Source organism: Heterodontus francisci, chromosome 5 (genome assembly GCF_036365525.1).
Source record: "Heterodontus francisci isolate sHetFra1 chromosome 5, sHetFra1.hap1, whole genome shotgun sequence".
NCBI classification, from domain to species: Eukaryota; Metazoa; Chordata; class Chondrichthyes; order Heterodontiformes; family Heterodontidae; genus Heterodontus; species Heterodontus francisci.
Window position 1 is genome coordinate 35,234,698 of NC_090375.1, and position 17,407 is coordinate 35,252,104.

General features: G+C 42.6%; 1 protein-coding gene and 1 pseudogene across 9 annotated transcripts in view; both read right to left on the reverse strand.

Moving 5' to 3' along the window:
* The window catches only part of LOC137369810 (protein tyrosine phosphatase type IVA 3-like), a 246,789-nt gene that overhangs the window by 22,526 nt on the left and 206,856 nt on the right, over positions 1-17,407 (reverse strand). For all 9 annotated transcript variants that reach the window (XM_068031344.1, XM_068031347.1, XM_068031349.1 and 6 more), the window contains 2 exons: positions 16,727-16,819; positions 161-291 (listed from right to left, as the gene is read on the reverse strand). In XM_068031344.1, coding sequence (XP_067887445.1) covers positions 161-291; positions 16,727-16,819 — 224 coding nt within the window. The remainder of the gene's footprint in view (positions 1-160; positions 292-16,726; positions 16,820-17,407) is intronic.
* LOC137369676 (histone-lysine N-methyltransferase, H3 lysine-36 specific-like) lies at positions 7,934-11,261 on the reverse strand (annotated as a pseudogene).

Below are 17,407 nucleotides of genomic sequence, written 5' to 3' on the forward strand. Positions count from 1 at the left end.
GGTTATTTTGATGTGGCTATACAAGTTGTTTCTGCCACGGCCAGTTTATCTGAATCACTAAGCTGTTGATGAGTACATCAGCCCTTATGTTAAAAACCAACTTCTCCTTGTTAAAGACACATGTTATGTTTGACATTCATCAACATTCTTGTATACCTACCGACCAAGGCCAGCAACACAATGGACTGCTACACAGCTACCAGGCTGTTCGGCAAACTTAGCTTTAAGCAAAATAAGCCAATCATCCACAATTTTGCTTGGAGGTGGATCACCATCATCAAACGGCCAATCCTTAAAAAGGTAAAAATATAAGTAAAACACTTGGCCTTATGTTGTAATAAGGAGGATTTTGCTATCGACTTGCCCACATATATATTTCAATACACACTGCTGCTTACAAGGATGGTACAAAGTAAGATGAAACCTGTATTAAACATCTAATGAATCATGATTTTAATCATAAGACATCTGAAAACAAAAATCTGTGTCCCAAGATTTGAACCTGAAAGGCTGTTTTCAATCAGTTCCATAACTTCCTGCACATTTTTTGGGCATTGTTGTGGAGAGGAAAAGGAACAGAAATTGTGCATTCTCCAGGAAAACATTTTTTTCCACCACAGCCTGTCTATTTTGTTTTACATCTGTTACATTATAATGCTAATCTTCTATCATTCCATGCACAGCAAAGATTGGGAAATAGTTCACAAAATATTAGGAACTAGTATGACAAATTTGAAATCTGTCCTGTTTTGTGCCATAAGAACTTGTTTTTGGTAAGGCACTAACAGGCACCCAGGTAAATTCAAAAGGTGGTGCTGTTACTGTTTTTCTGTGACTGGAAATGTCTTTATTGGGGCTGATTCCTGCTGACACCCAATCACGAAGGCCTCTAACAGCACATTACAGGTGTGGATTGTTATTCCCAATGACTAGGCTCACAGAAAAGCCAGCCAGGTGCCAGTGTCTCTAATGGTTTGATAACTGGACATCTGAGATGAAGAAGGAGTTTGATGAGATAAATTGGGAAAACTATATCTTGTGCTGGCGGAGTGGTTGGCAAGGGGACATGCATTTCAAATTGTTACCGAATCAGCAGGGAGATAAGCAAGGGTATCTTTCTGCGTTGTTCAGGAGTACGGAATCCTTTGCCACAGAAAGAAATTGAGGCAGACAGCACTGCATTTTGAAGGAAAAGCAAATAAACATTTGAAGCAGAGCAAAATACTGGGCTATCGGGCAAGAGAGCAGGACAGTGGGATTATTTTTGGATTGCTCCAGCAAAAAGCTGGCACAGACACCATGGGACACATAGCCTCTCTGTGCTGTAAATGTATATACTTCTATAGTGAAGCCACATCCAATTACTTCATGAACTGATTGTTTGCCACTATTTAATTTTAATATAAAGCTGATTCATAGGTTATAAGCCAAATGCCACGCAGGCCAACAGAACATTTATCTTTCTCTTATCCAAAGACCAGTATGACGCAAGAGGGCTTGTGCCTTTTAACTGAGAATATTACAGTAATGTCATTGTTTTAACTTAGGCAGAGCTACATTATCACATATTGCGTATTTAAAGGTCACACTTCTGTTCACATAGAATGAGGATTTGCTTACAAGAGTAGCTCTTGGCATAGCACTTGGCAGATAACACAGCCCAAAATTGTAATAGTGAATGCTTCCAATTTCTTTGGAAACAAAAGCTCAACTGACAGTAGACAGACCAATTCATTACACTTAAAGAAAAAAGTTCATACCAGTTCAACAGGAGGAAGGAAATTTGTTTTTGAACCACAATTTGATGGAATTTACAGTCTATTTCACAGGTCAAAAAGTTGCAATACCAAGAATACTATAACTGATCTTTCCGCATGCGAGAACCTTCAGGCTATCTAGTATCAGCTGACCGATATATCAAGACAAAACCAACTTATGATTTTACACACAGGCACAATCGCAATTTCAACTAAATAAAAAGATATTACACTTTTATAGTACAAAAGTTTTGCTAGACATGGGAAGGAATCATTTTTTCTGAATGACTATGTAAGCCACACCTAACAGCAAAACTGGATTACAATTTCCCTGAATTTGACTCTTTCGCCAAAGTCAAACCCAAGTAACTTCAAGGTATGTTGCATGTACAATACACTCAATCATATATAGCTTTGTCTGTCAATTTTTAAAAATGTTTGAAATCAATGATTTGACTTGGTAACAGCTTAGGATAGAAACAAAGTGAAATAATATAACTCTAATAGTACCCATTGATTTTGGCCTAAGACCATTGTAATTTCCAAAAGGATTAGTTGGGGAAAACTGTTCCCAAAAACATTACCATCACTGACAGAGGTTGTGGCAGAAGCAATTCACAATGTTTAAAGATTACATTAAATGTAAAAATCAGAATCTGTGTCAATCTGTAAGTTGGGAGTTTAACAATGTAGTTTCTGTCGGCAATTCATAAAATTTAGATCTACTCATTATTTTACCTCTCACCCTTCTAAAAAGGTTCATTTCTTCCTAGAGAACTGTTGCATAGCACCAATTGTCTTCAGTTACCTCACCCAAAAGGCTATAAATTCATTTTAAAGACGCAATGATCTCTGCCTCAACTGCTCCCTGCAGAAAAGGCTTCCATGTATATTTTGCAAAATAAAAATTCATCTCCCACCTTGCTGTGAGAATTTTAAATTGATGACCCTCATAATTGACTCTCCAACTAGAAGAAACAGTTTTTCCCTACATATCTAGACAAAAATGCTCCATAATTTTAGAAATTTCCATGAAATCGCTGTTCAACCTCGCTTGCTCCAATAGAAATAGCCCTGCTATCTCACGTCCTTTCTCAATTATAGCTCCCTATTGCTGACATCATCCATGCGACTCTTGACTGTTGCCTAACCACTGCTTCGTACAATTTATGATTACCTCTTTGCTCCTGTACTGAAAATACGTAATGTAATCTATAATCCGCATTGCTGTTTGCCAATCTCTCCTAAACTTTACACCAGACATCACCACTTGCACCTTTGGTCCAATGACCCAGCCTTTTGTGCATCCTCTGCTTGTCCAACCATTGGTGGTACAGACTTCAGTCCTAGCTTCAAGACTAACTACTCTACTTCTCCCCTTTACCTTTAAAACGTGTTCTATATTTATCACTGAACTAAGCTTCCAGGCACCTCACAACTTTTGCACCATAGCTTGCCACCCGGTCTTTTATTCCTCATCTGTTCTCCTCAACCCCACTCTGTAAAATGCTTGAGAACACATCCTGCTTTAAAAGTGGTGGTGATTCAGAAAGGATACGGGGGTGGTGGTGCTGGTGGGGAGGAGGACAACAGATACTCAAGTTAACTACAGGTTTGATCTCCCCCTTGTAATATTACCTAAATACACATTGCAAAAGTCCAGTTTAGTCTCATTTTGTATCCAGAATAGATTAAACCTTTTGTCACTGAGTTTTTTTAGATTTAGATATACAGCACTGAAACAGGCCCGAGTCTGTGCCGACCATTAACCACCCATTTATACTAATCCTACACTAATCCCATATTCCTACCACATCCTCACCTGTCCCTATATTCCCCTACCACCTACCTATACTAGGGGCAATTTTATAATGGCCAATTTACCTATCAACCTGCAAGTCTTTTGGCTGTGGGAGGAAACCGGAGCACCCAGAGGAAACCCACGCAGACACAGGGAGAACTTGCAAACTCCACACAGGCAGTACCCAGAATTGAACCCGGGTCGCTGGAGCGGTGAGGCTGCGGTGCTAACCACTGTGACGCCCATGAGTTGCAAATGCTTCATGGATTCATTAATCATACCTACACAATTTTGAGTGAAATAGAAAATATTTTGTACCATTTATGAAAAATTAGTTCCATTTTCTAGATCTGTCTTCTCCTTAAGCACTACCACCAAAATTTCATGCACAAGAGAGACTAGCAACTGTTATGACTAAGGTGGAAGGAGCACACTGTCGTTTCTAGTTCCACTTCTCCACAGGTCACAACATATATTTAAATGTTTACCCAGTTACCAATGCAATCAATCATGTACTCTACTCTTTATCCCAGAATAAACTACAGTAACCAGGTTTCTTTAACAAAATTAATCAAGTTTATTTTAAAACAAGAATTATCCAGTAACGAAGCAAAGCATTAATACAGACTGAAATATGGAAGTTCCCTTTTAAAATCCCCCACATACAAACACTGAAAAAAATATAGAAATTCTCTCTGCAGAGGTCTGTTACAAGAAAAAGACAGAAGAAAACTTTGCCCAAATACTTGCTAATTCTTGAAGGAAAGAAAAATGACGGCTGGAAGGATGTCAGTTGTTCCTTTTGGTCTGGCGTCCGGGTATAAGTTCATGGGTCACTGGGATCTTTTCTGGACCAGTTCTTTTCAGGAGGCATCAAGAATTAACCTGGCAGGTTTTTCCAGGAGAAATGTGGCATCAGGGGTTTCAGCCAGCACATATTTGAATCGCCAGGTTTTTCCAAAGACAGGAGGAAAGAGGAGCTGACACACTGGACTTCTCAGGGTCTGAGAGGTGTGCAGGCAAAATGAGCTAGGGGGTTATTTTTTTCTTGACAGGCCAAACCACCAACTGTCTTCAAAACAGTTCACACCCCAACTAAACTGAAAACAATCCAAACCCAAAAACAAAGTCAACCTCCTGACCTCCATAAACCTTGACATGTTGCTTCTCTATAAAAATCTCCCCTTAGTCCAAGGTTCGTGTTGTTTATTTATCTTAAAACAGGTGATCCCCAGTAGAGGCTTTTTTTTTTAAGCACTCCTTGATTCTTCCAGTAAGTGTTTTCAGTCAAGTGTCCTTTCAATGACTGTAGTGAAAAAAAGCAAAGCCCAGCATTTCTTCAGGCTTCCGAATGAATCCATTTCCACTATTTAAATAAGAGTCCTTAAAAACTTTCTTTTTAAATAGAAGCCCCTCATTACACAACGTACACCATAAATCTCACATCTCGTATGCCGATCTTGCTGTTGCTTCCAAATTAGAATACAGCAGGAGTACAACAATAAGGGACGGGCAATAGATGCTAGCATAGCCAGCAACGCCCACATCGCCCCAACGAATAAAAAAAAGCGAATGAGGCATTCAGCGGTGATCTAAAAGCTGAAGTGTCAGCACATTCACCATCTGGGTTTCACTGAAAGGAAGTGTAACTTCTTAAATAAACGCTCCAATTATTTTCAGCTGCAGTTTCAACTGTTGAGTGATCTACGAATTTAGACCACTCCAGGTCTCTACATTGTAAATTAATAATGAAGGAATGAAATAATTATTGACTTTTTTTGTAGATTACGAGGGTTTAGAATGAGCTAAGCAAACTACGAATCTTGGACTTATTGAAAAGTTCTCTGTTTGAATGAGACTGAAGATTGCAAATCTCAAATTGAATGGGATCTGGACATATGGCGTGGCAATATTAAAATTGAAAATTCCAGGTGCAACAAACGGATACTCAAAAGAGCATAGTTGTTTAGTCTTTTCTACAATACATTAACAGTGGAGAGTTGAAACTTCATGAAGCAATAAATAATGCTGCTCTTATTTTTAAGACAAAGTGGCAGTAGAGTGAAAACTGGCTTAAATACAAGAAAATTGTGATTGCTGCTAATTTTAATGAGGGTGCAGCTATGCCAGTTAACTTCTGTTTTCGATGAGTCTAACTGCGGAGCTATGCTTAGTGTCATGCAGGCCCCCACCTGCCAAGAACAAGGAACACATTATTTCACCATATGAATATTAAAACTTAAAATTGCTGCTAGGAAGAAAAGAGGGCCTATCACAAGGAATTGCCAGGCCCCTCGCCGGAAAGACCTTTTTGCATACTAACAGACAGTGTTGGAACAAAGGACCCAGTCCCTGCTTCCCCAATACACAGAAGACCTGGTCAGACCAGGTTAGTCACATGACTAACTCGCAGTTGGGGTTTTTTTGAATTTAACTGTCCAGAGTTTTAAAAACGCAGAAAGTGGTTTGCTCCTTGACTGAGAACATCTCTCTCTTGTCTGCTCCCATCTCTTTCTCACGGAACTGAAGACCCATGAACCCCAAGACAGAAAAGTCTCCTACAGTGAGCAAGGCTTAAGAATAATACTGGGCCCCAACGAAAAGCAAGAATTACCTACAAAAGGACTACAGTGAGCTTGAAGTACAGTAACAAGAAACTCTTCTGATATTGCCTCAAACCTCTCTATTTTTGTCTTCTGCTCTTTTCTGTCTCTATTTGCATGCGCGTATCGCGTATGTATGCGAGCGTGGGGCGCGGCGTGTATCCATTAGCGTTAACCAAATTAGTTTAAGTTTTAATAAATTTCACTTTTCTTCTTTAAACCTAAGAAGGCCTGTTTGTGCTCATTTCTTTGCCTTATAATTGGAAAGCGGTGAACAAGGATTCACCAAAGGAAGAGCTCAAAACACATTGTGTTTAAAATTAAAACCCCGTTACAAGACCAGGTGAAGGCTGAAAGAGACCCCTAGACATTAGATTAGATTAGATTAGAGATACAGCATTGAAACAGGCCCTTCGGCCCACCGGATCTGTGCCGACCATCAACCACCCATTTATACTAATCCTACACTACTCCCATATTCCTACCAAACATCCCCACCTGTCCCTATATTTCCCTACCACCTACCTATACTAGTGACAATTTATAACGGCCAATTTACCTACCAACCTGCAAGTCTTTTGGCTTGTGGGAGGAAACCGGAGCACCCGGAGAAAACCCACGCAGACACAGGGAGAACTTGCAAACTCCACACAGGCAGTACCCAGAATCGAACCCGGGTCCCTGGAGCTGTGAGGCTGCAGTGCTAACCACTGCGCCACTGTGCCGCCTCTTTCTCACCTGGTCGTAACAATAGGAAAATACAGAGTAGCATAAATCCTCAGGGCCAATATCTATTAGAACTCTACCAATGTGCCTTTAGAGCAGGCTATTCTATGATACAGTAACAGCAAGCCATGACAACTAATCAGTACAGTTGAGACTGAAGCGATTGCCAACCTTTTGTAAACCTTCAATATCTGTAGCAGTTAACAAAAGTTCCCACACTGCTTTTGCTTTGTTGAAATTGAACACTTTGCCATAGGCTGTATCTGAAAAGATGTTGGGGTGTGTGAACACGTGTTAAAGTGTTCAATGATTCAGGCAATTTTTTGTGTTAACAGTTAAACACGCGCAATGCATAATTTACAACTTACCTATTCTTCTGAAAAGAACCCAAGTGCATGTTTGGAAGTTATATTCATAAGTGTGAGAGAAGAAAACATTACATACAGGAAGACATCTGAGGTGGGGGGGAAGGGGGAAAAAGGAGTGTGTTTGGGTGACATGAAGTGGCACAATGGCATCAAACAGGTTCTAGGGAGGTTTTTAAACAGAGATGACACGAGTACAGTTGACTGTCAATTACACTAATGGATCCCAATGCACCTTAAGAAAACGATTCTGAAGCATGAATAATTTCCTTTTAGGCCTGCATCAATAATCCGGTCCTTGTCCAGAGTAATCATATAGAAGTTGGTGATGTTGTTTGTGTTCCTGTGCGTATCTGATTTGAGCATAACACTCCTCATCTATCATCTCACTGCCCCTTCTTAATGTTAAATTTAGTAAGCTAACCCCAGCCTCTTCCTTAAGTTTTCAAAATTTCCACTTCAGGATATTGCCGTTTGGTGAAGCACACGTTCTGGCATTTTTTTCCTGCAGGACAGACAGCTGGATGGCACTTATGCATTAACATCCTGTTCAGACATTCGGAGTCTACCCCAGTTGACTTACAAATACATTGTGGAATTTTAGACAGATCAGCAGTGAAGATCTGAACTTTACCCACGGCCTTGTTTGCATTCATTTTGAATATCTGTCTTCTACTGAAATTAAGGCAGCTTTTCAATTTTCTTAACAAAGCTCCTGTCAGAGGAAAACCATAAACGGATACTCCATTCACCGAATACGTGTGGAATCTGCTGGCGACAAAGGTCTGCAATACATGTTTGCCAGGTGGTGGCATAATCTCTGATTTCTCCTGGTTCCAAAGGTACAGGGCCACAAGGATCATGCTCATTACAGCTAAGTCGCCCATCTACTTTGGAGATGAAGAGCGTTCCGTCCCTGTGATCCATGCAGAAAGAACTGGGGCACAGCTCACAGAAAGAGACGGCATCTTTTCCACACAAATCACATTGATGCCATGGACATTCTCATTTACCAGCAGGACACTTGGTCAGGTTCAGACAATCAGCATGGCACACCTTGGGACACCCTGGCTTCTTGCAGATTACTAACTGCCCACTGTCCCCACAACAGAAACACTCGTCCTCATGCTCTCTCACTAGTTCAAACTGTTGTTTATGCTTCCTTGGAAGTATGTGTCTCTTCTTTACCTTCTTTTCATCTGTTGAGCTCTGTATATTCTTAGGCGGTACACCTAGATAGCCACTGCAGTTTGGAGCTCCACATTTACATATTGCCTTTCCAGTACCCAAGCATTCCAGGTGACAGCTAAATGTTCGTTCAGCCCCAACAGCGATGTCACATAAAGCAAAGAACCCAACTTGATTGTCTCCATTCACTGTCTATTTCTGTGTCTCTCAGTTTGGCTTGCAGCTGAGATTCATTTGTGACCAGTGGCGAAGTGGGACAGAATTAACAGTGCACTCCACCTGCCTTGGTCATAACACATTTAATTGGGGGCTCTCTCTTTCTGGGATAAACCCAACGGCGATGACGTACAATTGTAAGTGGGGTAATAATAATTGGAAAAGGGAAAAAAAAGAAACTGGTTTCTTGCGCAATAGTGCAAAGTTTCTTTTTCTTCTATTTTCGATGGCCTCCTTGTGTTGAGAGACAATGGGTAAGCGCCTAAAGGCGGTCAGTGGTTTGTGAAGAAGCGCCTGGAGTGGCTATAAAGGCCAATTCTAGAGTGACAGACTCTTCTACAGGCGCTGTAGATAAAATTGGTTGTCGGGGCTGTTACACAGTTGGCTCTCTCCTTGCACTTCTGTCTATTTTCCTGCCAACAGCTAAGTCTCTTCGACTTGCCACTCTTTAGCTCGCCTTTATGGCTATCCGCCAGCTCTGGCGATCACTGGCAACTGACTCCCACGACTTGTGGTCAATATCAGAGGACTTCATGTCGCGTTTGCAGGCGTCTTTAAAACGGAGACGTGGACGGCCGGTGGGTCTGATACCAGTGATGAGCTCACTGTAAAATGCGTCCTTGGGGATCCTGCCATCTTCCATGCGGCTTATGTGGCCGAGCCATCTCAAGCACCGCTGGCTCAGTCAGGTATGTATGCTGGGGATGTTCGCCGCCTCGAGGACTTCTGAGTTGGAGATACGGCCCCGTCACCTGATGCCAAGGATTCTCCGGAGGCAGCGAAGATGGAATGAACTGAGACGTCGCACTTGGCTGACATACGTTGTCCAGGCTTCGCTGCCATCGAGCAAGGTACTGAGGACACAGGCTTGATACACTTGGACTTTTGTGTTCTCTGTCAGTGCGCCATTTTCCCACACTCTCTTGGCCAGTCTGGACATAGCAGCGGACGCTTTTCCCATACTCTTGTTGATTTTTGCATCGAGAGACAGGTTACTGGTGATAGTTGAGCCTAGGTAGGTGAACTCATGATCCACTTCCAGAGCGTCGTTGCCAATATTGTTGGATGGAGCATTTCTGACGTCCTGTCCCATGATGTTCGTTTTCTTGAGGCTGATGGTTAGGCCAAATTTGTTGCAGGCAGCTGCAATCCTGTCGATGAGTCTCTGCAGTCACTCTTCTGCGTGGGATGTTAATGCAGCATCGTCAGCAAAGAGGAATTCCCTGATGAGGACCTTCTGTACTTTGGTCTTCGCTCTAAGAAGGGCAAGGTTGAACAACCTGCCATCTGATCTTGTGTGGAAGAAAATTCCTTCTTCTGAAGACTTAAACGCATGTGAGAGCAGCAGGGAGAAGATGATTCCAAACAGTGTCGGTGCGAGAACACAGCCCTGTTTCACGTCACTCAGGATAGGAAAGGGGTCTGATGAGGCACCGTTATGCTGAATTGAGCCTTTCACTCATATTGTCATGGAATGAGGTGATGATACTTAGTTGCTTTGGTGGACATCCGATCTTTGCTAGTAGTCTGAAGAGACCACGTCTGCTGACCAGGTCAAAGGCTTTGGTGAGATCTATGAAAACAATATAGAGGGGCATCTGTTGTTCGCAGCATTTTTCCTATAGCTGGCGAAGGGAGAACAGCATGTCAATGGTGGATCTCTCTGCTTGAAAGCCACACTGTGCCTCAGGGTAGACACGCTCAGCCAGCTTCTGGAGCTGGTTTAAAACGACTCGAGCGAAGACTTTCCCCGCTATACTGAGCAGAGAGATTCCACGGTAGTTGCTGCAGTCACCGCGGTCAAACTTGTTCTTATAGAGGGTGATGATATTGGCATCGCGCATGTTCTGTGGTACTGCTCCCTCATCCCAGCAGTTCATGGAGTGCTGAGAGTATAGCAGGCTTGGCACTCTTGATTATTTCAGGGGTAATGCCGGCCTTCCCGGGGGCTTTTCCACTGGCTAGAGAATTAATGGCATCACTGAGTTACGATTTTGTTTTACACTACTAGAATGTCTAACAGTTGCTATGACTTTTCTGGGGAAGTAGAATGTATCCTTCAGTGATTTGAGAAACTTAACCAAAGTTAAACTAAAGGAGTTGGCAGAACTGTTAGTGTTAGAATTAAAATCAGGCACCAAGAAAGCAGACATAATTAAATTCCGGAACCTCTGGAGATTTTCTGGGCAGACTTACCTAGAATTTGAGAGGGTAAAACAAAGTAATTTTGATTGTTGGATGTGGGCACTAAAGATAGAAGCCACGTATGAGAACCTTAGGAAACTAATTCTCCTGGAAGAATTTAAAAATTCACTCCCTCCCGTAGTGAGAACTCATGTAGATAACCAGAAGGTTTCAAAGGCCAGACAGGGAGTGAAAACTGATGATTTTGAGCTTGTCTATAAGCCCAAACCCTTTTTCTGTCAGCCCCACAAACCTGAGACGAATAGTAGGTGGGAGAGTGAAAGGAAGGCAAGTAGCCAGAGACAAGAAGGGATAGCTGGGAATGCTCCAGGATCTCCACCCTCAGTCCAGAAAGGAAGGTGCTGAGGGTGGAAGTGAGGTCCGCAAGCCAAAATGTTATCATTGCCACAAGGTGGGACATCTTCGTGCAGAATGCTGGAAGTTGCGGGGTAAACACATGGAATTTACTGGGGTGCACAAAGCCAATGCAGTGAAAGGGGCCCTGACCGAGAGTATAGCAGATCAGGCTATAGCTCTTATGGCATCTGTAAGGCCAAGTACAAAAACCGCCATGAGTGTAGGGGTTGTGAATAAGATGCTTGAGAGTTATAGGGAATTCTTGTTGAAAGGAAAAGTAACTTCTTATCCCTCAAGTGAGGCAGGTAAACCTACAGTTCGACTTTGGAATACTGGAGCCACCCAAACTCGTTTGCTGGGGAAAGGCACAACATTTCCAGAGAGTGCACTGAACGCTAAAGTTTTAACAAATGGTATTGGCGGGGAGTATATACCCACACCTCTGTATTGGGTGCACCTAGAGTGTGACCTAATGTCTGGAACGGTAACTGTTGGAGTTTTCCATAGCTTGCCAGTCGACGGAGTTGACCTACTCCTGGGGAATGATTTGGCTGGACCGAAGGTAGTAGCGTCGCCAGTAGTCATGGAAAAACCAAGTGAAGTTAAAGAGACAGAACAGTTACAGGAAAAGATTCCAGGAATTTTTCCTTCATGTGTAGTAACCCGAGCAACGGCTAAACAAGTTCCATTGTCAGAGGTAAAATTGTCACCACTGTCAGATAGCTGAACATCTGAAACTTTCTTTGGGGATTTGGATAATCCAAAGGAAATATTTAATAAGTCTTTTCTCATCACGGTTCAGAAAGCTGATCTCGAGTTGAGTAAGGTGGCACAATTGGCTCCCAACAGAAGCTGAGGCAAAAGGAGTTCCAGAAGGTTATTATATTGAAAATGGGGTCCTGATGAGGAAATTGAGACCTCCTCACAGACCTGCGGACAAAGACTGGACAGTTGCTTGTCAGATAGTGTTACTGCCCAAGTATCGCCGGGAATTAAGGTTAGCGTATGGAATCCTCTAGCGGGACATGTGGGGATCCAGAAGATCAAAGCACGTATAAGTCAACGTTATTACTGGCCAGGTCTTTCCAAGGACGTGGTGCAGTTTTGTGAAATGTGCCATAAATACCAGACTGTGGGAAAACTTCAACCTGCCATAAAACCGGCACCTCTAATTCCCATACCAGTTATTGGGGAACCATTTAGTCAGGTGTTAGTAGACTGTGTAGGACGCCTACCAAAAACAAAAGTGGGACATCAATAAATACGCACCATCATGGATAGGGCTACTCAGTTCCCAGAGGCCATTCTCTTGAGAACAATTTCTGCTAGGGCAGTGGTAGACATTAGATATGGAGTACCGATTGACAGTCAGATCAAGGTTCCAATTTAATGTCTAAATTTTTTCAGGAACTTATGGGTAACTTAGGTAGAACACAGTAAAAAATCTTCAGCATACCACCCACAGACACCAGGAGCTTTAGAAAGGTACCACCAGACCCTCAAAACAATGATCAGGGCATATGGTCATGAATATCCCCACGATTGTGATAAATTCATAGAGCTTTACAGCACAGAAACGGGCCCTTTGGCCCATCGTGTCAGTGCCAGCCATCAAGCACCTATCTATTCTAATCCCATTTTCAAGCACTTGGCCCATAGCCTTGCTTGCTATGGCGTTTCAAGGGCTCATCTAAACACTTCTTAAATGTTGAGGGTTCTTGCCTCAACCACCCCTTCAGGCAGTGTGTCCCAGATTCCAACCACCCTCTGGGTGAAAAGCTTTTTCCTCAAATCCCATCTAAACCTCCTGCCCCTTACCTTAAATCTACGCCCCCTGGTTACTGATCCCTCCGCTACAGGAAAATGTTTCTTCCTATCTACCCTATCTATGCCCCTCAATTTTGTATACCTCAAAGATTTCATAGCAGAGCACTTGGAGAACAGTGGTAGAATCAGACAGTCAGCATGGATTTACGAAAAGGGAAATTATGCTCGACAAATCTACTAGAATTCTTTGAGGATGTAACTAGTAGTGTTGATGAGGGGGAGCCAGTGTATGTGGTTTATTTGGACTTTCAGAAGGCTTTTTACAAAGTTCCACATAAGAGATTAGCATGTAAAATTAAAACGCATGGGATTGGAGGTAGGGTATTGCGATGGATAGAAAATTGGTTGGCAAACAGGAAACAAACAGTAGGGATAAACGGGTCTTTTTCCGAATGGCAGGCAGTGACTAGTGGGGTACCACAGGGATCGGTGCTAGGACTCCAGCTATTGACAATATATATTAATGATTTAGATGAGGGAACTTAATGTAATATCCCCAAATTGGACAAGTCTTTGGTATGTGGGAGGAAACCGGAGCACCCAGAGGAAACCCACGCAGACACAGGGAGAACTTGCAAACTCCACGCAGGCAGTACCCAGAATTGAACCTGGGTCGCTGGAGCTGAGAGGCTGCGGTGCTAACCACTGCACCGCCCTCAGGAACACTTTAAATTTTCCCAAACGGTGAAAAATTGGGCAGACAAGCATGCTAGGACCTAAACGTTTCGGCCAGGGGATGAAGTGTTGGCATTGATAACTTTATAGGGTGAACCACTAAAGGCACGGTTCAGTGGTCCATATAAAGTGGCCAACAGAATTGGTGAAGTAAATTATTTGATTGACACCCCAGATCATCGGTTCCAGAGATGTAGAGGAAAGGATAGCGAAGATGATTCTCGACAGGGGCGAGTGTAACAGGGTAGTTGTTATGGGGGACTTAAACTTTCCAAATATTGACTGGAAATACTATAGTTCGAGTACTTTAGATGGGTCAGTTTTTGTCCAGTGTGTGCAGGAGGGTTTTCTGACACAGTATGTAGACAGGCCAACCAGGGGCGATGCCACATTGGATTTGGTACTGGGTAATGAACCCGGCCAGGTGTTAGATTTAGATGTAGGTGAGCACTTTGGTGATAGTGATCACAATTCGGTTAGGTTTACCTTAGCAATGGGCAGGGACAGGTATATACCGCAGGGCAAGAATTATAGCTGGGGGAAAGGAAATTATGATGCGATTAGGCAAGATTTAGGATGCGTAGGTTGGGGAAGGAAACAGCAGGGGATGGGAACAATTGAAATGTGGAGCTTATTCAAGGAGCAGCTACTGCGTGTCCTTGATAAGTATGTACCTGTGAGGCAGGGAGGAAGTTGTCGAGCGAGGGAGCCGTGGTTTATTAAAGAAGTTGAAGCGCTTGTCAAGAGGAAGAAGACGGCTTATGTTAGGATGAGACGTGAAGGCTCAGATAGGGCGCTTGAGAGTTACAAGCCAGCCAGGAAGGATCTAAAGGGAGAGCTAGGAAGAGCAAGGAGAGGACACGAGAAGTCATTGGCGGATAGGATCAGGGAAAACCCTAAGGCTTTCTATAGGTATATCAGGAATAAAAGAATGACTAGAGTTAGATTAGGGCCAATCAAGGATAGTAGTGGGAAGTTGTGTGTGGAATCAGAGGAGATAGGGGAAGCGTTAAATGAATATTTTTCGTCAGTATTTACAGTAGAGAAAGAAAATGTTGTCGAGGAGAATACTGAGATTCAGACTACTAGGCTAGATGGGATTGAGGTTCACAAGGAGGAGATGTTAGCAATTTTGGAAAGTGTGAAAATAGATAAATCCCCTGGGCCAGATGGGATTTATCCTAGGATTCTCTGGGAAGCTAGGGAGGAGATTGCTGAGCCTTTGTCCTTGATCTTTATGTCGTCATTGTCGACAGGAATAGTGCCGGAAGACTGGAGGATAGCAAATGTTGTCCCCTTGTTCAAGAAGGGGAGTAGAGACAGCCCTGGTAATTATAGACCTGTGAGCCTTACTTCGGTTGTGGGTAAAATGTTGGAAAAGGTTATAAGAAGCAGGATTTATAATCATCTTGAAAAGAATAAGTTCATTAGCGATAGTCAGCACGGTTTTGTGAAGGGTAGGTGACCAAACAGGTGGATGAGGGTAAAGCAGTGGATGTGGTGTATATGGATTTCAGTAAGGCGTTTGATAAGGTTCCCCACGGTAGGCTATTGCAGAAAATACGGAAGTATGGGGTTGAAGGTGATTTAGAGCTTTGGATCAGAAATTGGTTGATGGCAAATGTTCATCCTGCAGTTTAGTTACTAGTGGTGTACCGCAAGGATCTGTTTTGGGGCCACTGCTGTTTGTCATTTTTATAAATGACCTGGAAGAGGGTGTAGAAGGGTGGGTTAGTAAATTTGCGGATGACACTAAGGTCGGTGGAGTTGTGGATAGTGCCGAAGGATGTTGTAGGGTACAGAGGGACATAGATAGGCTGCAGAGCTGGGCTGAGAGATGGCAAATGGAGTTTAATGCCGAAAAGTATGAGGTGATTCACTTTGGAAGGAGTAACAGGAATGCAGAGTACTGGGCTAATGGGAAGATTCTTGGTAGTGTAGATGAACAGAGAGATCTTGGTGTCCAGGTGCATAAATCCCTGAAGGTTGCTACTCAGGTTAATAGGGCCGTTAAGGCGGCATATGGTGTGTTAGCTTTTATTAGTAGGGGGATCGAGTTTCGGAGCCACGAGGTTATGCTGCAGCTGTACAAAACTCTGGTGAGACCGCACCTGGAATATTGCATGCAGTTCTGGTCACCTCATTATAGGAAGGATGTGGAAGCTTTGGAAAGGGTGCAGAGGAGATTTACTAGGATGTTGCCTGGTATGGAGGGAAGCTCTTACGAGGAAAGGCTGAGGGACTTGAGGTTGTTTTCGTTGGAGAGAGGGAGGAGGAGAGGTGACTTAATAGAGACATATAAGATAATCAGAGGGTTAGATAGGGTGGATAGTGAGAGTCTTTTTCCTCGGATGGTGATGGCAAACACGAGGGGACATAGCTTTAAGTTGAGGGGTGATAGATATAGGACAGATGTTAGAGGTAGTTTCTTTACTCAGAGAGTAGTAGGGGCGTGGAACGCCCTGCCTGCAACAGTAGTAGACTCGCCAACTTTAAGGGCATTTAAGTGGTCATTGGATCGACATATGGATGAAAATGGAATAGTGTAGGTCAGATGGTTTCACAGGTCGGCGCAACATCGAGGGCCGAAGGGCCTGTACTGCGCTGTAATGTTCTAATTCTAATAGCAAGTTTGCAAATGTTTCAGTAGTTTATATGGAGTGAATATTAGAGTATTAGAGCTGCATAAATCCAATACATATCCTGCACGGTTACTTTTTTTAAAAAGTACCTTGCTGTAATCAGAGGCAGTCATTTATGAAGTTTAACTTAATTCAAGTGACTGTGATTCAGTGTGCTGATTACAACGCACTAAATCATGGCACATTGGGTCATGACTAAATCCCAAGATTGCAAGTTTCCAATCGAGAAAAAAATTGCTTATTTTGTTCATAATTCATTAACAGCAACAAGTTTTCATTGTTTTGCTCTGTTCAAAGTTTTGAACTTTTCCATTTTTATCTGCAAAAGTTCATACGATTGCTGTGACTAGATGGATGTTTAAAGTAAAGCCTCACTCATACTTACCATTACTTCAATACCTTCATTCTCCAACGGACTCTTGTCATACGTGGCATCACATACCCTCACAACAGTGGTCACACCATACTTTTGCAGCTCCTAAAGGAGAGGAAAGCATGTCGAAAAATACTATTTAGAACTAGTACTGGAAAAGACATTCTGGAAATGACTGAAGGAATTACAGACACACTGGTTTGCATCGTCTTTGTGACAGACTATTTTTTAAATTTAGTTTAGTTTGAGACTGCATCAAATGTAAATCAAATTCAGATCTTTCTTGCTTTGGATTCTCAGTTTCTTAGAAGGAAGCGAAAAACAAAATTCAAGAGTATAGATAGAATTGATTCTCATCCGGGAATCAGGAGTCAGTAAAATTTGAGTGCAAGTTCTTCATTTTGGCCATATTCAGAATGCCCTTGCTGGTGGGATGATAGAAGTTGAAAACTAAATTTAAAAAGCAGTTAGTTAATGTGTAGTATTAGCAGTTTATCACCAATACCAATGAGGCAGACTGATTAGCTAGTACATGATTTGCAAGGGTCTCGAAACTGATCTTAAAACTGTCGAAAGAACCTTGAGCTGAGCTTCTGACCGCATGCTCCCCCCATCAGATCACCAATCTCCATCCCTACGTCAGCCCATCAACTGCTGAAATCCTTCCCAAACTTTTGTTCTCTTCAGACTCCA